The sequence below is a fragment of the Trachypithecus francoisi genome, unplaced genomic scaffold (assembly GCF_009764315.1).
Source record: "Trachypithecus francoisi isolate TF-2019V2 unplaced genomic scaffold, Tfra_2.0 Lachesis_group4, whole genome shotgun sequence".
Taxonomy (NCBI): domain Eukaryota; kingdom Metazoa; phylum Chordata; class Mammalia; order Primates; family Cercopithecidae; genus Trachypithecus; species Trachypithecus francoisi.
In genome coordinates, this window is record NW_022681469.1 from 113,029,215 (window position 1) to 113,052,771 (window position 23,557).

General features: G+C 40.1%; 1 protein-coding gene across 2 annotated transcripts in view; it reads left to right on the forward strand.

Annotated features, from left to right (window-relative positions):
- Positions 1-23,557, forward strand: part of LMTK2 (lemur tyrosine kinase 2) — a 111,457-nt gene that overhangs the window by 40,743 nt on the left and 47,157 nt on the right. For both annotated transcript variants that reach the window (XM_033195015.1, XM_033195016.1), the window contains exons 4-6: positions 10,340-10,413; positions 13,722-13,840; positions 18,035-18,122. In XM_033195015.1, the coding sequence (XP_033050906.1) occupies positions 10,340-10,413; positions 13,722-13,840; positions 18,035-18,122 (281 nt within the window). The remainder of the gene's footprint in view (positions 1-10,339; positions 10,414-13,721; positions 13,841-18,034; positions 18,123-23,557) is intronic.

Sequence of the window (23,557 nt, forward strand, 5' to 3'; positions counted from 1 at the left end):
TTATTTCTCTTCCTTCTGCTCCCAGTGAAGCTGAATTCTAGTGGTCAGGCCCATTGTATCCCTGCAGTAGCGTTATCTTCTCCTTTCTGGACCCTGGGTCTGTTATGAGAATAAAACACATCTCTTTGATTCATTAACATTGAACACCTGGACGGAACTGCCAGGCTCTGTTCTGGAGCTGGTTTCTCTGCTAGTTCTGGCTACGGCTCACCTTGCTGAGTAGGACACTGTTGCCTTCCACTTGGATGCCCCGCGTTTGGGTAGGAGAGGAATGTTTGGATATGTTAATCAGATTGACTTTTCTAAGCTTCTTCAGATAGAGGTTTGATTTTATGTTAATTGATGTCTTGTGAAAAAATAGAATGTGACTAGAGTTTTTTTTAGAGTTTGAAATTTAAGCCCTTTTTAGAGTTAGAACTTTTTGTGTTCTTAAGAAATTCTTATTCTGCGATTAAAATAATACCTTTTTAAAAATATTTTAAGCTTTTGCTTTGACAAAAGAGGTGGGTTCAAGAAGTAGGGTTTTCTGAGATTGCCGCAAGAAGGCTATGTAAGTCTGTAGGTGCTAGGACTACCTTTGCCGGTGTGACACACATTGTGGGCTCTGCTTAGGGCAGAATAAACCCCTGAACTGATACCACTGCAGGCAGGCATGACTACAAGAACAAACCAGATGGAACGTAACATAGCTGGTGCAATTCATTTAAATATTTGTAAAGTAAGAATATATTTAAATTTATAGATTTTGCAGCCTTAAAAAAAAAACAACCTGAAGTGTTTAGCTTTAATTGCTGTAAATAATAATACCCTTACTCCAACCAAAATAATGAAGTTTAGAAGGAGGTCTAATATATTCTTGGGATAACTTAAGTATACTTACTCTAAATGGAAATATTTTATCGTTGCTTGTTTGATAATTTGCTTTCCTTTATACCTAAGAAAAACCTTTAGAGCCTTCTCAGAGCTTTTACAGGCCCATAGTCGATCACCCGTGGATTCATTTCAAGTAGCTGAATTCCAATTCAGATTAGATTAAGTGGAAAAGGGAATTTTCTGACACATGGACCCAGAGTGTAGGAAGAGCAGGGGTTCAGCTGACCTTGGAGACAGCTAGAACCAGGGCCTGGAACACCATCAGCATTTTAATTCATTTCTGATTCTCTCTTCTCTTTGCATATCTGCTGAATCTCTCAGGCAGCTTCTCTGCTCAGTAGGGAGGTTGGCTGCCAGCAGCTCCACACTCATTCCCTTGTAGTTTTAAAGCCATAGAGGAAAGGAGCTTCTTTCTCTCCTCAGGCCAGAAAGAAAACCCTTTGGAGGGACATTCTGGTTGTCTTCACCTAAGTCACAGGATGCAGAGCCATCACTGGTCAGGAAGGTGGGGACAGACAGACAGCTTCTCTTCAGGATCTACTGGGGGTGGATGGGAGCACAGTCAGATGTGGGCAGAAAATAAATTATGGTGACCTGGGCAGCCATTGTAATTTTGTTTATATACATACCCCTTTCTATACCCTAATATCCCTCTTCATAGGAAGCCCTATACCCTAATATCCCTCTTCATAGGAAGAAATTTTAAATTTCTCTGCATAGAATACCCTCAGAATATTTTTATCATCTTGGGATATGAGAGGCCTTTCCAAGCATGCATCAAATCCAGAATCCATAAAGGAACATACTGCCAAATCTGATATACAAAAATGAAATATTCTGTATAGAAAAAGACACCACACACAGATTGACAGAGTCACAAAAAATATTTGTAAACTACAAACAGGATTAAAAGCGGTTACATATTAAGAGTATAAACAAATCTGGGAGAAAAAGTAACACGCTACTAGAATAAATAAGCTGAGGACATGAAAGGAGAATCTCAAATGGTCAATAATTATAGTAACCTCGTTACTAATTAAAGAAGTGCAGACTTAAGCTGATAGCAGATAAGTAAAGACGAAAAGAAATGATACCAGGTAGTGATGGGCAAGCATGTGGAGGGCAGCAGGCAGTCTCATCCACTATGATTAGTGCCACTATAAATTGCTGAAGATGTTCTTTCTGGAGGGGTAGTCTGGCAACAAGTATCAAAATATGAGATATGTTGACTCTTGATCGAGCAGTTCCACTTTTAGTAATTTATCTTTAGGAACTAATTGGGCAAGTGTGCAAATATGCATGTACAAAGGAATTTATTGCAGCGTTGTTTGGCAGGGTAAGATGGAAACAGATTAAATGTCTGTCAGTATGTGATTTGCTAAATTACAGTCAATCGATACAGTGGAGATTTATGTGTTCCTGTAAAAGGATCAAGGTGAACTGTATTTGACTATGAAAGATATTTGTGATATATTCCATGAAAAAGATATACCACATACTCACAAGCAAGTCTACAAGTTCTACCGTTTTTTTTCTTTTTTTAAATGTATTTTATTTTTTGCATAGATAATATATTCACTTGGTTCAAAAACCGTAACATTACAAAAAGTCTATATTGAGGCCGGGCACGGTTGTTCGTGCCTGTAATCCCAACACTTTGGGAGGCCAAGGCAGGTGAATCATGAGGTCAGGAGATTGAGACCGTCCTGGCTAACACGGTGAAACCCTGTCTCTACTAAAAATACAAAAAAAAATTAGCCGGGTGTGCTGGCGGGCACCTGTAGTCCCAGCTACTCAGGAGGCTGAGGCAGGAGAATGGCATGAACCTGGGAGGTGGAGCTTGCAGTGAGCTGAGATCCGGCCACTGCACTCCATCCTGGGGGACAGAGGGAGACTCCGTCTCAAAAAGAAAAAGAAAGAAGAAAGAGTATATATATTGGAAGGTCTCCCTGTGGTATTTAAATCTGACCTGTTTTCCACCGCTGCCTTCCCTAAGTAACAGCTGCACTTTTGGTTCTTGTTTTTTCGTACACCTTTCCAGAATTTGTTGATGCAGGTATCTCCCCTCACTCCCATTTACATTTACTTTAAATTTTTTTTTTCTTTTGAGACAGAGTAATTCTTTTTGTTTTTTAAAAGACTTTTTGTAGAGAAGTTTGAGGTTCACAGGAAAATTTAGAGGAAGGTAGGTACAGACATACCTATATGCCCCCACCCACACATGTGCATAGTCCTCCTCTTTTTTGTTTTTTTAACTCAAAGGTGTCATGGTAAATTCATTATTCTGCATCTTGCCTTTTTTCACTTACCAATGTACCTTGGAGATCTTTCCATATCATTAAAGTGTATGTATTCTTGCTTCTAGGTTCGTACTATGTAGATTGTATAGTTTAGCACAGTTTTTTTTTTTTTTTTTTTTTTTTTTTGAAACGGAGTCTCGCTCTGCCGCCCAGGCTGGAGTGCAGTGGCCGGATCTCAGCTCACTGCAAGCTCCGCCTCCCGGGTTTTACGCCATTCTCCTGCCTCAGCCTCCCGAATAGCTGGGACTACAGGCACCTGCCACGTCGCCCGGCTAGTTTTTTGTATTTTTTAGTAGAGACGGGGTTTCACCGTGTTAGCCAGGATGGTCTCGATCTCCTGACCTCGTGATCCGCCCACCTCGACCTCCCAAAGTGCTGGGATTACAGGCTTGAGCCACCGCGCCCGGCTAGCACAGTTTTTTAAACAGCCCCCTGTTGATGGATATTTGGCTTGTTTCTAATGTGAAAACAAATAAAGCTTGTATCTGTGTTGTTTGCAGGTGGTTGTACTGGAATCTATAGAATACATTTCTTAAAGTGGGTCAAAGAGTGCATGTGTTTATAATTTTGATGGGTCTTGCCACCTTACCCTCTGCAGGAGTTGTACCAATTTATATTCCTGCCAGTTGAGTATCTAATGGATAATGCCTTTGCTTTTGAAGCTGAATTGGTATCAATTCAAACTAGATTGTTACAAATTTAGGATGCTGACTGTAATCCCCATGGTAACCACTAAAAAATTTACAGAAAAGGAAATGAAGAGGGAATCAAAATGGTACACTAAAAAAAAAAAAAAAAAAAAGAAAGAAAAAAATCACACATATACAAAAAAGGATTTTTTGATGAACAGAGTTCCTGATTTTAATATAGTAAATTTTATAGTTTTTTTTAAGAGTTTGAAATTTAAGCCCTTTTTAGAGTTAGAACTTTTTGTGGTCTTAAGAAATTCTTTCTTATTCTGTGATTAAAATAATACCTTTTAAAAAATATTTTAAGCTTTTGCTTTGAGATTTAGATATAAAACCCATCTTGAGTTGATTTTTGAGGATGTTGTTAGGAGGAAATCCAACTTCAGCTTTCCTTATAGATTGCTGTGGTTTTTCAGCTTCATTCATTCACTGATCCTTCCTTTTCTCTCTGCCTCCATGTGTGTATGGTTCTATTTTAGGTTTGCTATTCTCTGTCATTAATTTGTGTATTTCTTGTCCCAATATCATTCTCTTAATCATAATCATGTCATAATAACATGAATTGCAAATATTTCTCAAATTCTGTGTATTCTCTTTCACTCTCTTGATAGTGTCCTTTGATGCATAGAAGTTTTCCAATTTAATTTTGATGAAGTCCAGTTTATCTGTTTTTTACTTTTATTGCTTGTGCTTTTTGTGTCATATTTAAGAAACTATTGCCAAATCCCTGGTCGTGAAGATTTGTCTTTCTGTTGTCTTCTATGAGTTTTACAGTTTTAGCTCTTGCTCTTTGATCAATTTTGATTTAATTCTTTTATATGGTGTGAGGTAAGGATCCACCTTAATTCTTTTATATGTAGATATCCAGTTGTCTCAGTTAACAGAGTTTGAGAGACTGTTCTTTTCCTATTGAATTGTCTTGGAACCCTTTTTGAAAATCAGTTTACCATATTTGTTTGCATTTATTTCTAGACTCTCGGCTGTATGTCCAGCTTGATACAGACTCTTGATCTGTATGTCCGTCCCTATGCCAGTACCACACCATTTTGGTTACTGTAGCTTTTGTTTTATAGTAAGTTTTGAAATCAAGATATATGAGTCTTTGTTTTTCTTTTTCAAAATCCTTTTGCCTATTTGGGATTTCTTAAAATTCCAGCTGAATGTAAGGATCAGCCTTCGTATTTCTGTAAAACAGGCCACTGGGATTCTGATAGTTTTTTTTTTTTTTTTTTTTTTTTAAGTCTAGTGAACCAGTGGGAGTGGGAGAAGGAACAGAATAATCTGTAGTGGTTGTAATCAAGGAAAAATTTTTTGATGTACCATTTTGACTCCCTTCTTATTCCCTTTGGATTATATTTTTAGATATTTTCTTAGGGATTACAATGATTACAATTAACATCCCCAATTGATAACACTTTTGAATTTATAACAGCTTAGGTTCAACAGCACACAAACTCTGCTCCTGTACAGCTCAGTCCCATCCCTTTATGTTGTTGTCACAAATTATATCTTTATACATTTTGTGCCTATTAACACAGTTATAATTTTTTTAATGCATTCATATTTTAAATTGTGTAGGAAATAAAAAGAGGAGTTAGACACCAATAATACAGTAATAATGACTTTTGTATTTACCTATATAGTTACCTTTACTGGAGATCTTTATTTCTTCAGATGGCTTTGAGTTACTGTTTAGTGTCCTTTTATTTCAGCCTGGAGGACTCCCATTAGCTTTTGTTGTAGGGCAGGTATACTGGCAGCAAACTCCCCAAACATTTGTTTATCTCAGAATGTCTTAATTTCTCCTTATTTTTAAAAGATAGTTTGGCCAGATACAGAATTCACAGGTATTTGCTTTCAGCATTTTCTCTGTGTCATCCCACTGCCTTCTAGCCCCCACGGATTCTTTTGAGTAATTGGTTGTTAATCTTATTGAGGATCCCTTGTATGTGATGAATTGCCTTTCTCTTGCTGCTTTCAGGATTCTCTCTTCGATTTTCCATAGTTTTTCTCTCAGTGTGAATCTCTTTGAGTTTATCTTACTTTTTTTTTTTTTTTAAGTCTCGCTTTGTCACCCAGGCTAGATTGCAGTGGTGCAATCACAGTTTACTGCAGCCTCGATTTCTGGGCTCAAGTGATCCTCCCACCTCAGCCTCCCAAGTAGCTGGGACTACAAGTGCATGCTACCACTCCTGACTAATTTATTTTTAATTTCTTATAGAGACAGAATCTCACTGTGTTGCCTAAGCTGGTCTCAAACTTCTGGGCTCAAGCAGTCCTCCCACCTCAGCCTCCCAAAGTGTTGGGATTACAGGCATGAGCCCCTGTGCCTGGCCAAGTTTATCTTACTTGGAGTTTTTTGAATGTGTAGATTCATGCCCTGTTTCCTTTTCTCTCTCACCTCCTTCTGGGACTCTAATGGATAATATGTCTCTTGGTTTATTTGACGGTGTCCCACAAGTTCCTTGGGCTCTGTTCCTTTTTCTTCATCCTTTTTCCTTTCTGCTTTTCAGACTAGATAACTTCATTTGATCCATCTTTAAGTTCACTGATTCTGTTCACCCAAATTTGTTGTTGAAACACTTAACTGTGCTTTTCAGGTCAAGCTTCTAGAATTTCTAGAGAAATTCTTCTCTATTTGGGGGAAATTCATTCTCCTGGTTTCCTTTGGTTCTTTGTCCATCATTTCCTTTAACTCTCTGAACATACTCACTACAGTTGATGTAAAGTCTTGTCTAGGCCGGGCATGGTGGCTCACGCCTGTAATTCCAGCACTTTGAGAGGCCAAGGTCAGGAGTTCGAGACCAGCCTCGCCAACATAGGGAAACCCCATCTCTGCAAAAAAATATAAAAATTAGCCAGGTGTGGTAGCTTGTGCCTGTAGTCCCAGCTACTCAGGAGGTTGAGGTAGGAGAATCACTTGAACCCGAGAGGCAGAGGTTGCATTTAGAAATTGCACCATTGCACTCCAGCCTGAGTGACAGAGTGAGACCCTGTCTCAAAGAAAAAAAATTAGGCCAGGTGTGATGGCTTATGCCTGTAATCCCAGCACTTTGTGAGGCCGATGTGGGTGGATCACATGAGGTCAGGAGTTTGAGACCAGCCTGCCCAACATGGGGAAACCCATCTCTACGAAAAATACAAAAAAAGTTAGCCAGGCATGCTGATGCTTGCCTGTAGTCCCAGCCACTTGGGAGTCTGAGGCAGGAGAATCACTTGAGCCCGGCAGGCAGAGGTTGCAGTGAGCCAAGATTGTGCCGCTGCACTCCAGCCTGGGTGACAGAGTGTTGGGCCAGGTGCAGTGGCTAATGCCTATAATCCCAGCACTTTGGGAGGCCAAGGCAGGCAGATCGATCGCAAGGTCAAGAGATTGAGACCATCCTGGCTAACACGGTGAAACCTTGTCTCTACTAAAAATACAAAAAATTAGCGGCTGGGCGCGGTGGCTCACGCCTGTAATCCCAGCACTTTGGGAGGCCGAGGTGGGTGGATCACAAGGTCAGGAGATCGAGACCACGGTGAAACCCTGTCTCTACTAAAACTGCAAAAAATTAGCCGGGCATGGTGGCGGGCGCCTGTAGTCCCAGCTACTTAGGAGGCTGAGGTAGGAGAGTGACGTGAACGATCACGCCACTGCACTCCAGCCTGGGGGACAGAGTGAGACTCCGTCTCAAAAAAAAAAAAAAAAAAAAAAAATTCGCTGTGCGTGGTGGCGGGCGCCTGTAATCCCAGCTACTCAGGAGGCTGAGACAGGAGAATGGTGTCAATACAGGAGGTGGAGCTTGCAGTGAGCTGAGATTGTGCCACTGCACTCTGGCCAGGGTGACAGAGAGAGACTCCATCTCAAAAAATAATAATAATAAATAAAAAAAAATAAAGTCTTGTCTAATAATTAGTCCAATATCTGTTTTCTCAGCGACAGTTTCCGTTCATTCGTTTTTACCTGTGAATGGGTCACATTTTTGTTTCTTTGCATGTTCATAATTTTTTTGTTTGAAACTGGACATTTTGAATAATGTGATTGTGCAAAAGAGAAGTAGTAGTAAAGAAAGAAAACAAAAAATATTGTCTAGGTCTTTGCAGATTGGCTCTGTTAGGGCACTCCTTCAACACCTAGCCAGGCCGTTTATAACCCTGCCTTAGCCTTCACTTCCTTCTTGTACTGGGCTTGGAGACCAGCCCCAACTGAAAGCCTGTGTTCTTCTCAGCCTTTCTGAGCACACATCCTACCCTGAGCACACACGTGGCTATCTAGGTTCCCTTCTACACAGGAGCTTTCAAAAGCCCCCTTTCTCCTCCAAAATCTCACTCCCCAGCTCTTCTGCCAAAGCTTTCAGCATGTGTACTGTTGGCCTTGACTGTTACTTTTTGCCCTAGGTGGCAGTAGCTTGTTCTCATTTGCCTTTTGCTGTTTTCGAGGAATATGTGACCACTCCATCCTGATAGAATTGTGAGTTTTGTGAAACCAAGAGAAACCACTTGTGGCAGTTCCTCAGGGCAACCCTAGTTAGGTCAAGACAAACATAGTTCCTTGGGAATAAGGTCCACTGTGCTTCCTGTGGACCCTGGTACCCACCTGGGAACACAGGTCATCTTTAAGACTGAGGCTGCACTGAGGAGGGAGATTGGGGAAGCAGGGTAAGTTAAAGCTACAAAGATGTTCTACCCTGTGTCAGTGGACTTTCTCCTGGCTCGCTTTGGTTGCTGTAAATCTTTGACCATCTTCTAGAGTTTTTATAAGTTTTTATAAGTTTTTAAACTTTTTTTAAACTGGGAGTTTAAAAAAAGTCTTTCAGTGTTTCTTGGAAGGGACAGCTGCCAGAGGAGATGTCTCTGCTCCACCATTCCCACTGCTGTCACCATTTCCACTACTGTCAGTTAATTCGACAGGTGCAGTTAAATGGTGCTGGAGCGATTGGATATTCGTTGGCAAACAAATGAACTTTGATCCATACCTTGCACCATATGTAAAAATTAACTCAGAATGTGTCATAAACCTAAATGTAGTACCTAAAAGTATAAAACTTCTAGAATAAACTCTTTATAATCTTTAGTTAGACAAAGATTTATTAGATAGGACACTAAAAGCACCATTCACAAAAGGAAATACTTATAAATTGGACCTTATCAAAATTAAAAGCTTTTTGGAAATTCAAATTCAGATTTTAAAATTTAAAATGTTTTGGAAAACAGTGTTAAGAGAATGAAAAGTCAAGCCATGGACATTTGCAAATTACATATTTGTGAAAGGGCTTGGTTTCAGAAGATAGAAAGAACTTTCAAAACTCAATAATAAGAAACAGCCCAATAAAAATGAGGCAAAGGTTTGCATAGATATGTCACCTCTGAAGATATACAGATGGCAGATAGGCAAATGAGAAGGGACTTGACATCATTAGGCATTAGGAAAATAAAAATGAAAAGTAAGATTGCATACCCTTTAGAATGGCTAAGATGAAAAAGACTGACTACACCAAGTGGTGGCAAAGAGACAGAGCAACTGGAACCCTCATGAGCTGGTCATCTTTTAGGAAGCAATTGGCAGCTTCTTGAAAAGTTAAAGAGACACCTCCCGTATGATCTCACCATTCCTTTCCTTCGTATTTATTCAAGAGAAACAAAAGCATTTGTCCCTACAAAGATTTGCATGCATGTATTTATACCACCTTGATTTGTGAAAGCCTCAACCTGTAAACGACATGAATGTCCATCCCCTTGTGAATGAATAAACAAACTGTGGTATATTCATTCAGGGGAAATCTCTATGTCATAAAAGTAAGAATAAACTCTTGATATACTCCAGACCTTGATTGAATCTTAAAATAATTTATATAAGCCATACCATCAAAAAAAGAGTACATACCTTATGATTCTGGTTGCATAACAGTTTAGAAAATGCAATTATAGTGCAGAAAGCACGTGAATGGTTGTGCAGAGATGGGGGCAGGTAGCAGGGATTACTAGTGGGTATGAGAAGACTTAGGGGTAATGGAGATGTTCCATATTTTATTTAGGTGATGGTTCCACAGGTGCGTACAAATATTAATGTGTATCAAAGTGTATACTTTAAATATGTGGACTTTACTGATTATACGTCAGTAAAACTTTTAAAAAAATAAGGAGAGTAATTTAAGAGGGTTAATCATATGTCTAGGTGAGCTGTTCAAGAGAAATGAAAATAAGGACTTACGTAAAGGTCATTGGCGTGGTGATTGGTGGTTACGTGAGAGTAGTTAGATCGGAAAAAACAATGTGACTTATTAAAGAATTGGCAGGAAACTTATTTAAAAAATTGTCAGTTTTAAAGCCTAAAGCTGTTTTGGCATGATTCGTTTAAAAGAGATGTTTTATGTGTATATTCCTGCCTTTATTTGCTTAAGCCTTTATGTGTTTCTACCTTATAGATTGTATATTTAATATTTATTTTATTTTAGTTAGATACTTACATTTCATTTTTTATGTTTTTTTTCTCTACAGAGGGATTGAAGTCTCAGGTTGCCCGCCACAGTCTGAACTACATACAGGAGATTGGAAATGGGTGGTTTGGAAAGGTAAGATGCTCTTCACTTCTGTTTGTTTCCCTCTGAATGATACTGTGTTCAGTGCAGGGCTGATGAAGAATTGTGTTGTGTCAAGTTCCACATGCCCTGTGACCCTGCAGTACTAATTGAGTTTCCCCATTCCCCCTGTGGCAGCGTGGGGGCGTGAGATTCAGCCTTGCTGTGTGTCGAGCCTTTTCCGGGAAGGTTGTCTTATGGCTTACAGGCTGCTATAATAAAATATCATAAACTGGGTGGCTTATAAACAACAGAAATTTATTTCTCACAGTCCTGGAGGCTGGGAAGTCCGAGATCGAGGTGCTGGCTGACTCAGCATCAGGTGAAGGTGGCGCCTTCCTGCTGCGTCCTCACGTGGTTGAAGGGCAGGGCAGCTCTCTGGAACCTCTTTTGGAAGGATGTGAATCCCATTTGCTCTCAAAGGCCGTCCTCCTCTCCATCACGTTGGTTATTAGGTTTCAGCTTACCAATTTGGAGAGGACACAGGACACAAACATTTCGACCATAACAAAGGCCTTTAAAAAAATGTATCAGAGACTTTTCTAATTGTTGACGTAAGAAAGTAAGAAGGGAAAAGAAACCTGGAATCTTAGCAGCTTCAGCTTTGTATCCTCCTCAGGTTAGATTGTTTTTTTAATCCCTTCCCCTTATAGCACTTAAGCCACTTTAGAACTGTAAATACAGTCTTACAACGAAGACCATGATGAAGAACTAGCCTTCTCTCATAGCCTGTCAAGTGGCCTGTAGTAACAATGCTTTGTTGATCTTTTTATCGTAGATGGCTCAGAAGGAGTAATCTACACCCATTTCCACAGTACCGCAGTCGTGCTCTGCGAGAGGTTCCTAATGGAGTAGGGATTACATTGTAAGCAGGGTGCTTATGATGGGAGGATGCACTTCCCAGTAGTCAGCCATCTGCTGCTGCTTCTCCTTCCCTTCAGCATTGTCTGTATCTTTCATGTCCTCCCAACTGTATGAGTTCTCTTCCGCACCATTCAGCAAAACCTGTTACGTAGCAGCCATTGTTATTGGTGCTAGGGGCACGATGTGAAGGAAGATGAGTCAAACCTTGACCTGAATGGAGTCCTGTATGAGAGACAAAACAACACCCTGTCTTCACAAGGCTTAGATATCTAGTTGGGACGGTCACACAGCAAACAAGTTGTGGGAGGTGGGCTCAGAGAGGTAGAGGGCAAGCAGGTGATCTGGGATATTGTGTGCCTAGAGACTGTCTTACTCAGAGTGAAACAGGGAAATACTCTGCTGCTTAAGAGATCATGATGTAATTGAGTGACCTTTTTAAAAGGATCACTCTGGAAGTCATAGAGGGGAAAGGTGAAAGCAGGGAGGAGATGGACTAGAAGGCTCCTACAGGCATCCAGGGAGAGGCCCAGGCAGCTTGAACCTGGATGGTAGTGGTGAGGCAGCAAGAAGTGGTGGGACCCAAGACAGATGTTCAGACGAGAGCATGCGGGTGCAGACTTAGGGGGGATGAGACTTGGACTGTGGAGGAAAGGCAGTCAGGTTGACCGCTGAGGACCTGATGAATTGGAAGAACAGAGTTGCTGTCAACTGAAATGCAACAGACACTGCAGGAGAGGCAGGAGGAGGAGGAAATAGGGAGTTCACCTTTGCTATGTCAGATGTGAGTTGGCTGTTAGACAACTCAGTGGGGGCACCAAGTAGCTGAACTGGAAATGCAGAGCAAGAGTTGAGGAGAGAGGGTCCAGGCTGGAGATGTAAATCCGAGCGATCTCACTGTTAGAATGTATTCAAAGCTAGGAGACCAGGTGAAGTCGTGGAGAATTTCAAAGTGGAAACCAGGGGGAGGCCCTATAGCACGGAGAGGCCAGTGCAGTCAGGGAGAAGCAGTGAGGAGGAAGAAGCCCAGGAGATAGGAGTCTTCTGAAAGTTCCAAGAAGATTAATTGTAGTAATGCTGCAGCTTACAAATGGAGGAAGATGAAGCCTGGGAGAATGAGGATTCAGCAGCGTGAGTTCCTTGGCGTCCTTGAAAGAAGCTGCTCAGGGGGAAATGGTGATGGCACATCCTTGTGTGGAATGGATTCAAGAGAGAAAGAGGAGACAGTGCATTTAGACAACTCTCTTGAGTTATACTCCGCAAGGAGCAATAAGCCGGACACGGTGGCTCACGCCTGTCATTCCAGTGCTTTTGGAGGCCCAGGTGGGGAGGATCGTTTGAGGCGAGGAGTTTGAGACCAGCCTGGGCAATATAACACAACCCCATCTCTTAAAAAAAATTAACTGAGTGGGGTGGCACATGCCTGTGGTTCCAGCTACACGGGAGGCTGAGGCAGGAGGAACACCAGGGCCCAGGAGTTCGAGGCTGCAGTGAGCCATATTTGCACCACTGTGCTCCATACTGGGTGACAGAGCAAGACGGTCTCAAAAAAAAAAAGGGTGATTTAGTTAATTATCAGAATTTCTTGTTCTCCATTTTTCTGTCCTTATATTTCTGATAAACACATTGAGTTCTGTTCAGGTTCTTACTCTATTTTCAGGACATTAAAATTAATCTATTTTAAAAGGAACTATTTTAAAAGAAGTCTTTTTGATCATTCTCTCTTTTTTTTTATCATTCTCTAGAGTTAAATAAAAACCTTTATTCTCATTTTCATCTTAAATATAGCACTTTGGAATACCTTGGCATTGTCCTGTTTTATAAATTATTTAGCATTTCCCTTGTAGCTAGTTCTTCTGTGAGGCGGCACATTCTCATTTCATGTTCTGTGGATTTCAGTGGGATGTTTTGAAGGGAGTTTTGGTAGGAGATCAAGGCGGGGTATCATTGGATGGAGTATGATAGGTTTTTAAGTTTCAGGGCAATGATTGATTATAATTAACATCTGTCAGTTTACTTCTCATATGTGTAGCAGACTAAGTAACAAAACTTAGTGGAAGTGTTTTTGAGGAACATTTGAGTTATGTTGGAACTGAACATATAAATTGCACTTCTGTGAAGTAATAATGTCCCTGAAGTAGAATACATTTTTAAATAAATCAAATACAAATAAATATAAATACATTTTTAAATAAATGGAAAAGAAATATACGTAAATATGTGAATATTGTAAATATCTGGTGAATGGTTTAAAACGATCCTTTTGCTGAAGAAAAATATTTTGAGTTTTCCAAGCTTTTGGTGAGTTAGTATGTAAAAGAATAGAAGGTCACCTGCTTATTGCTTAACTTGTTCACCTGTATTCCATTTCCTGGTAGATACGACAGACTCCTTTATCGTTTTGATGGAAATGACACAAAAAAACTGTTCTTTGATTTTAGGTTCTCTTGGGAGAGATTTACACGGGCACTAGCGTAGCGAGAGTCATCGTGAAGGAGTTAAAAGCAAGTGCCAGCCCAAAGGAACAAGATACTTTTTTGAAAAATGGAGAACCTTACTAGTAAGTAAACCTTGTCATGTGTTCTGTAAGGCTAGTCTGTAGTCTCTTGAAAGTCAGGTGTTTAAAACTACTGTGGGATTTCTGCCTGCAACGTACATGATTAAATAAGTTCCAGGGTCTCATAAGACCCAAAATGTCCAGGCATCATCTGAAAATCACTTAGCATTCCAAGAACCAGGAGAACTGAGCCTAAACCAGAAAAGACAACAGATTCCAACACAGATGACAGAGATGTTAGAATTACCCAACAAGAATTTTAAAGCTCTCATCGTAAAAGTGCTTTGTGAGCAATTGCGTCACATTTAAAACAAAAAAATACAGTCTCAGCAGAGAAATAGAAAACATAAAGAAGACCTAAATGGAAACCTCAGGACTGAGAAATACAGGAACTCTTCATTTCAGTTACAGCCTCAGGGACATAGGGAAGTATAACAAAAGATCCAGCATTATTCATGTCATAGATGTCTCAGAAGGAAAGGAGGTAGAGGATGGGGCTGACAAAGGATTCAAAGCAATAGTGGCTAAAATTTTCTACATTTGGAAAAGAAAAAGCCTACAGATTTAAAAAATTGAGAAAATGCCAAACAGGATCAACCCAAGGAAATCCGTGCCAAGACACATAATCAAGCTTCTGAAAATGAAAGACAGAAAATCCTTAAAGCAGGGAGACGGAAACAGCACTTGACCTATAGGGGGAAGCAATGTGAAGGACAGCCGATTTCTCATCAGAAACCTGGAAGCCAGAAGGAGTCGGCACATTTTTCACTTTTCTAAAGAAAAGAACTCTGAAATTCTTTCTCCAGAGAAGATATCCTTCAGGAATGAAGGAGGAATATCAAGACATGCTCAGACGAAAGAAAACTAAGAGAATTTATTACCAGCAAACCTACCTTAAAAGAATGACAGTTTTCTAAATAGAAATGATAAAAAGAGGCACCTTAGAATGAACATTAGAAAAGAAGGAGCAACAAAAAGAACAAAAATATGGCTAAACTTCCTTAAAAAAACTGATAAATTGTATCATCAAAATTAAAAACATTTGCTTTGTGAAAGACCTTGGTAACAGTGAAAAGACAAGCCATAGACTGGGAGAAAATAGCTAGAAATCACGTAGCTGACATGGGCCTCATATCTCGAATTTATAAGAAACTCTCAAAACTCACAGAGAAAAAATAACCTAATTCGAAAATTGTCAGAAGACGCTGAGACATTTCACCAAAGAGGAGATAACATGGATAGCAAATAAGCACATGAAAAGATGTTCACTGTCACTAGCTACTAAAGAAATGAATTAAGATCCCTTCATACCTATTAGAAAAGCTGTAATGAAAAAAGTGACAATACCAAATGTTGGCAAGAATGTGGAGAAACTAGATCCCTCATACATTGCTGGTGGAAATGTAAAATGATAGAGCCACTGTAGAAAATAGCTTGGCAGTTGCTTAAGAAAACAAAACATATGTTTAGTTATATATTAGCATTAGTTATATATTGGCATTAGTTATACATTAGCATTCTCCAGAGGGACAGAACCAATAGGATGTGTATGTACATGTATATCTAGAAAGAGACCTTTTTAAAGGAATTGGCTCATGAAGTTATGGAGGCTGGGAAGTCTAGAGTCTGCAGGGTGAACCAGGAGGCTGGAGACCCAGAGAAGAGTCGATGTTGTAGTTCAAGGCTGAAGGCCCTCTGCTGGCAGAATTCCTCCTTCTGTGGGGGAGTTCAGTCTTTTTTCTGTTAGGGTCTTCAGCTGATAGATGAGGCCCACCGTTGTTGCAGGATCTACTTTACTCCAAGTCCACCAATTTAAATAATGATCCGCTGGGAACGGTACTTCAGGTCTATAATCCTAGCCTTTTGGGAGCTGAATCTGAAGGGTTGCTTGAGCCTGGGAGTTTGAGACCAGCCTGGGCAATGAGGTGAGACCCTGTCTGTACAAAAAAATCAAAAAAATTAGTTGGGCATGGTGGCACCACACACCTGTAGTCTCAGCTTCTCAGGAAGCTGAGGCAGGAAGATCACTTGAGCCCAGGTGTTCAAGGCTGCAGCGAGCCATGATCACACCACTGTACCCTAACTTGAATGACAGAGTGAGACCCTGTCTCGGTAGGTAGGTAGGTAGGTAGGTAGGTAGGTAGGTAGATAGATAGATAGAGACAGACAGACAGTAATTTCATGAAAAAACACCCTCACCGAAACGTAATAAGGATAATATTTGATCAAATACCTGGGCACTGTGGTCCAACCAAGGTGACACAAAATTAACTGTCACATCATACAACGCAGCAGTTGCACCCCTTGACATTTATTCCAGAGCAGTGAAAACTTACTTCCGTACAAAAACCCTTGCATGATTGTTCATAGCAGCTTTGTTTGTAATAGCCAACAGTTGGAAAAACTGACATGTCCGTCAGTAGGTGAGTGGTTCAGCAAAGCGGTACGTTCCTGGAGTACTGCTCCCACATTAAAAAAAAAAAAAATGAACCATTGACACATGGAACACCTTGGATGATGTCAGGGGGATTATGTTGAGTGAAAAAATCAATCTCAGAAGGTCACATACTATACCGATTCCATTTATATAATATTCTTAGAATTAGAACATTCTAGAAATGGAGAACAGGTTAGTGGTTGCCAGGGGTACACATGGGTGGGGTGGGAAGATCTTTGTGGTGATGGGATAGTTCTGAGTCTCCATCGAGGTGACGGTTACACACATCTGTGCACATGCAGACCCGGCAAGGAGCCCTGCGCACACTTTATCACAGTGGCAGCTCCCAGGTTTGGGTGTCGTACTGTACGTCATTGTATCAGATGTAACCAGCAGGGGAAACTGGGTGAAGGATAAACCAGACCTCTGCTGTCTTTGCAACTCCTGTAAATTCATAATTGTATCCAAATAAAAGGCTTTTTGTTTTTGTTTTTACAAAAAACAAAAAAAAACCTATTTTGGCATACCTTTTATTTAACTATATTTTCTTTTGGACACAATATTTTCCAAAAGGAGTTTGCATATACTGTGGAAATGTATGGAAAAGAATGCATAAGCTAGATAGCCTGAAGGAGAAACTGAGTTATTTAATATCCGGATTGAAATACATACTGAAGTTGTCTTGTTGTTGTCACTGTTTTGAGGCAGGGTCTTGTTTTGTCCCCCAGGCTGGAGTGCAGTGGTATAGTCATGGCTCACTGCAGCCTCCACCTGCTGGGCTCATGCGATACTCCCAGCTCAGCCTCCTGAGGAGCTGGGACCACAGTTGCACGTCCCCACACCCAACTAGTTTTTCCGTCTTTTGTACAGATCAGCTCTCCTTTTTTTGTCCTGGCTGAAATACTTATTGAATTTGTATATACAGTTGGCCGTCTGTATCCACGGGTTCTGTATTCATGGATTCAACCAATGGTGATTGAAATTATTTTTTAAAAATATTAAAAATATTGAAAATATTTAAAAATAGAAATAATTCAATAGTAAAAAATATATAAACAATACAGTATAACAGTTTTTTACATAGCATTTACATTGTATTAGGTATTACAAGTAATCGAGATGATTTATATGGGCGGATATGCGAAGGTTATGTGTTGATATGACACCATTTTATGTTAGAGACTTAAGCATCTTTGGTTTGGATTTGGGTATCTTCAGGGATTTATGGAACCAGTCTCCCGGAGGTACTAAGGGATGACTGTATAGTCTGCCCTCTTTTAAATGCTGCTTTAAAATATTATCTCTAAACTTAAATTACTAAAGATAAAAATTCTTGAGGCCAGGCATGGTGGCATGTGCCTGTAATGGCAGCTATTTGGCCAGCTGAGGTGGGAGGATCCCTTGAACCCAGTAGTTGGAGGCTGCAGTGAGCTATGATTCCACCACTGCACTCCAGCCTGGGTGACAGAACGAGACCCTGTCTCTTGAAAAAAATTTTTTAAGTTTCTTATGTTAAGATTTCTTTTTTAATTTGTGAAAATATTCACTTGATTGGCTTTGAATTACTTACTAGATAACTTAGTATACACCTTTTAAGTATAATCTTCATGACCTTTTCAGCCTGTCATTTATTTAAATGTATAAATTATTATGAAAAAATTTGAATTACTGTGTGAATAATTTTGTTATTATGCTTTTGTTTGAATAATGTTATTATCATGCTTCCTGATGAACAGTATTATGGCTTTTATTTTTCCCAGTATTCTTCAGCATCCAAATATTCTTCAGTGTGTTGGACAGTGTGTAGAAGCAATCCCCTACCTCCTGGTATTTGAGTTCTGCGACTTGGTAAGTTTTTAGAAGGAATTCAAGTTCGAGCATTCCAAGGTTGTACTCAAGCGTTTTTGACAGATGGACATACTGGATGAGGGGTTGCTTTCATGTCTGTCCCCCACTTGAAGAACTTTATGATGCGTTACTTTTATTACCTTGGTGATAGTGACAGTGTTGACTGACACTTACATAGTGGTTTGTTACACTCCAGTCCCTGTGCTAACCTGTTTAGTTGCCTTACCACACTTAATGATAACAACCTCCAGAGTTAGGTGCCAATATTTGTCCATACTTTACATGTGATGGCCATGTTGTGGATCAAGTGTATATAGCAGAACCAGAGCCAGAGCTTGGATCTAGATGTGCCCCTCCTAAGAGCTTGAACTGGGCTTGAAACATCTTGGAACACTTGAACCGCCTGAGAGAGCCCAATCTCTTTACCTCAAGTACTCCTGATCTGTCAGCATCTGAAAATAGCAAATGTATGTGACATTTATATGTTTAAAGAATTAGATTTATTTTCTTAAAAACCTTATTTCTTAGCATGATAATATTTATTGAGACAGTTGGAAAGATTGTTCTTTGTGCAGTTTTATGAATAATTTCAATAGTAATTTCTGTGTGAAATTTCCTCTGAACATCTTTTCCTGCATGCAGAAGATTTCATCTTTTTGAAAAGCCCATTTTTAGCATGTAATTGTTATCTTCCAAAAACAGTGGTGAGCTGTTAATTGGATGAGTCAGGTTTTAATTGATTTCTTTGCATCATCTCAGTTTTCAGAACATTAAAACTTCCGTGGCTGTGCATAGAAAAATAGGAGTACCCCAAAACAAATTCCCAGTTAAGTCAAATAACACTTTCATCTGTTTAAATAAAGAACAGTAAGCCTCGTGATTTTTTTGTTTTAATTCCTAAGTGTGATTCGAATATTTCTGTCATTGGCAGAGGTGGTTGATTAATGAACTTGGTAACATTAGCTTTCGTTGGATGATGTAATAGTGACCCTCAAATATCTGTGGCTCATGGCAACTAAGTCGTTCTTGCTCGTCTTAGGTGTTGGCTTTGAGTCAGCTGTGGCTCTCTTCTGGGCTGCGTTCATCTTCACTCCAGGATCAGTGTTTTTTCGTGCCTGTAGATGCTGGAAAAGAAAAAAGAAAAAGTGTATTCTGATGTCGTTCCTTAAAGTATTGTTTCTGGGTCCTCTGGGTCAAGTTCGTGAGGTGGTTTAAATCTCTCGTATCTTCTGATTTGGGGGAAGGAGTGTGGAGGGGGTTTGAGTCAGTTTTCTATCGGTTACTGAGAGAGGCTCTGGTTATAGATTTTCCTTATAATTCTGGTTGTTTTTACATTTTGGTGCCCTGTTATGTAGGCATGAACATTTAAGGTTGGTATAATTTCCTATAATTTGAACCTTCTGTCATTATGAAGGGGCTCTCTTTAAGGTTAAAAGCGTTAATAAAGATAAAGTCTGCTTTTATTGATACTGATATAGTTAGACCAACTTTCTTTTGGTTAGAATTTGCCTGTCAAATTATATTTTTGTCAATCCTTTTCTTCTCTGGTTTACACCTCTTGTAAATAGTTTGTTGTTAAAAATTTTTTTAAATCTTGCAATCTTGGTCACTTAAAATGGAATATGTAGTTCATTTATATTTCTTGTAATTAGTGCGATATTTGTAATTTTATCTACCTATTTGGTATTCTTTTTTGTGCCGTTTTACAATTTTTCTTCTTTGCCTTTTTTCTATTCTTCTTTGGGATTCTCAATTTTTTTTGTTTGTTTCAATTTTCCCCATCTACAAGTTTGGACTTTTGATATTTGTTTCTTAATTTTTTGTGTGGTCACACTAGAAATTACAACATGCACATTTTTTAACCTAACAAAGTCTAAAATTAATATGTTAATCCTGCCCCAAAGGAGCTGGAACCTCCTAGAGCTCTCTCTCCATGTAAGGAAAATTGGAATTAAACCTACTTTTCTGGGCCACCCCATATTCTCTGCCATTGTGAAGGGTGCTTATTCATTGGACACTTAACTGGAGTAAGGCATCTGCACCCTGGAGATGCTGAGACTCAGTGTGCTCGTTGTCCTCCAGGTCCCCCAGTGAGAGGTGACACATGATCAATTATTTAGTAGAGGCCTGAGAGCTAAGAGGAAGGAGTTCGTACTGGGATTTCTCAGGGGTTTATTGCATATTATTATATAATTGGTTTTGATAATCTCAGTATGATCAGAGTTATAAAATGTATGATCATAGGTTATTGTGATATAAAAAAAATAGCTTCCTTTTAGTCTAGCTCTGTGTGACCCATGGTAGGTGATTTTGGCACTGACACGGAATCAACACAAAAAAGTTAAGACACAGAGACGCGCCCTTAGGTGACGAGGCAAGTCTGCTCGTCAGAGGCCCACTATTCTGAGATGTTTCATTTTGCCTTTTTTGGTCCCTAAGCTCCTTATATTAATTATAAATAACAGTTGAGGCATATTATTTGTGAGTGACCATCACAGAAATAGAGCTGGAGTCAGCGTCTATTTGACAGTCGCCCGTTTCTCGGCTGATGGAAGTGGCTTGGAAAACTATCTCATATGTTTTAGCATTTTCCAGTTCTTCTTTGCCCGTCTGCATCTGTCCCTGAAAGTTCCAGTAGACAATGTTAGTTTTTTCATACAATGGTCAAAGACCTTGGCCACTCTGCTTCATGTTTTTTTCTGAATGGGTTCAGAAGATGGGCTTTGTTTTAATGCTTTTTTAATTTATTTTTTATAGCAGCTGTCCTTTTTGGGAGTAGTAATTTAACCTGTTTTATAAAGAAACCCAAAAACATAGCGAAATAACTTCTTTATGTTACCACAAATGACCCAGTATTGACAAAATTCTAGAGTATTATTTGTGTCTTTATCATTGTACAGACACCATTTTTATGAAAATATAAGAAATACATCTGTTCTCTAACTCAGCATCCTTATAATTTTTTTCCCCAGCCATTTCAGAGCTCAGACTTAAATACATGTTATTCAAATACTTAGACTAAGTATTCAAAGCATAGTAACTTACCTACATTTGATTATACTTTGGGGTGAATATTATACATACAGCCTTCTAGAATGAACAGATGTGACTTCATGAAACACATTTTATGTGACCCTCGTAAGTCACTCGGGGACATTCACTTATGAACATCCCGAGGAGCTCTGGACCCCACCGAAAACTTCTACTGGCAGTGCAGAGCTAATAGCTGTGTTTAATTTAAGCATCCCACCCAATGGTACATTGATCAATACAATTTTTTAAACAATCATTGTTCCTCAAATAATTAAAAATACAATTACCATATGATCCAGCCAGTTCCACTTCTAGGGATATATACAAAAGAAGTGAAAGCAGGCCCTCAGGCAGATATTTGCACACGTTATTCACAATAATGGATTATTACCGAAACCACTATTCACAGTAGCTGGGAGGTGGAGGCGGCCAAATGTCCATCGATGGGTGAATGGATAAACCAAATCTGCTCTGTGCAATAGAGGATTATTAAAAGGAAGGAAATTCCAACACAGGCTACAGCATGAATGAACCTTGAGGCCATTATGTGAAGTGAAACAAGCCAGTCACAAAAAGACAAGTTCTGTGTGATTCTACTTACAGGAGGTACCTAGAGTAGTCAGATTCTTAGAGACAGAAAGTAGAAAGATGGGTGCCAGGGGCAGGCTGGGGCTGGGAAATGGGGAGTTGTTTAATGGGTGCAAAGCTTCAGTTTTGTGAGTTGAACAAGTTCCAGAGGCAGCTGGCGGTAATGGTTGTGCAGCAAGGAGAATGTTCTTAACTCTGGAATTGTAAACTTAGACATGGTTACAATGCCAAGTGGTATTTTATGCTTTTTTTTTTTTTACCCCAGTAGAAAAAAAAAGGATAATTACCTCCCACAATTTAAGGCGCCGTGTCAGGTGTTACCTGTGTTAAGAGGAGGCTAGGATGCCCTTTGGAAATCTTTGGTTATCACTTGGTGTGGCCAGTCTTATGTCAGAGTCAAGGTCATAAACACAGGGCGCCACCAACTTGTCCAGCGGTGAGAGGTCACGTTGTTTCCTTGGTCAATTTCATACATATCACTTCTGGGCCCTCGTAAACTTGAAAAGGAACAGATTTTCCAGCAGCAAGGACTAGGGGCCTGACGGGGTTCTTGGCACTGAAGTCCAGTTTCTCTGGGCTCCCACTGTGTGGCAAGAGCGGTCAGGTAGCACCAGCCCAGGGAGCCAGAGAGGGTATCCACCTGAAGGGACCAAGGGTTGTCCCATGGGACACACCAAAGTCTCACTTTGACACTGAGCCTGGATGACCCAAAACCTGCCCAGGAACAGGCCTTTCTGATCAGAGGGGCATACCCCGAGGCAGGACCTGCCCCCTGGCCACAGTCCAAAGGACACAGAGGGCAGCGGACCAGGCTCTCTAAAAAGCTGCTGTGGCCATGGTGAAGGACCGGCTATCTCTGCCTGTCTTAGCAGGTCAAGAGCGATTGAATGAACAGTGGCCTTTTCAGTCGTCATCCTGCAGTCATCGTGCCCAGTGATAACATCTCCCAAGTAGAAAAGAGAAAATATTTTTGCACTTACTTAATTCCTTGTAAGATGGAATTAACCAGCCTGTTTTGAAAAGGCACTTAATCATGGAATTTTTATGAAAGTAAATGAAAACTCTTCTGAGTGCTTTTGGTAGCTGGCCTACAGCCACAGATTTGCGTTGCTGACGGCGGCAGTATTTATGAGAGGAGCCAAGAGATGACTGGAGGGTGTTTTATAGAACTTGTTGCCATGGCAGGTACACACCGCTCTCACGTGAATATCAAGGCAATGAGACTTTTGATTAAGGATCACTCACTCAACAAAAATGGATTGAGCAAATTCGAAGTGCCAGAAGCTGCCTGGTGATTTAAGGAACACAGAAGTGAATAAGCCTCTGACTTGCCTGTTTCGATGTTCTTTCTGCCACTCACTGGTTTATCACCTTGGAAAATTCCTTAACCTCTTCTGTAAAATGGCAGTAATACTGTCTCCCCTTAGAACTGCCCTGACCATTAAGTAAGATGATGGATGAGATTACCGAGCACAAGGAAAATGCTCAGTAAGTCGTGGCCATTTTTAGTTATTAAAATTGATTGATTCTAATTACTAAATAAATAGAAGTACGGGAATCCTAACCAGGATCACTGGGGAAGGCTTTGCAAAGGAAGTGTGGAGATGGACATTGTGCCCTGGTGGCGAGGCCGGCTGGGTCTGTTGGGAAGGCTCAAGAGGAAGCAGTAAGGACAGGGAACAAAGCACGCTGGAGACCAGGCTGCCAGCGGGGGGAGAAAGAGGAGGATGTACACTAACCTTCGCCACGTCCTAATCTTTCTTATTGGTCAGCAATTTCTTCAGCTCCATCACCTGGCTCTGGAGCAGATGATA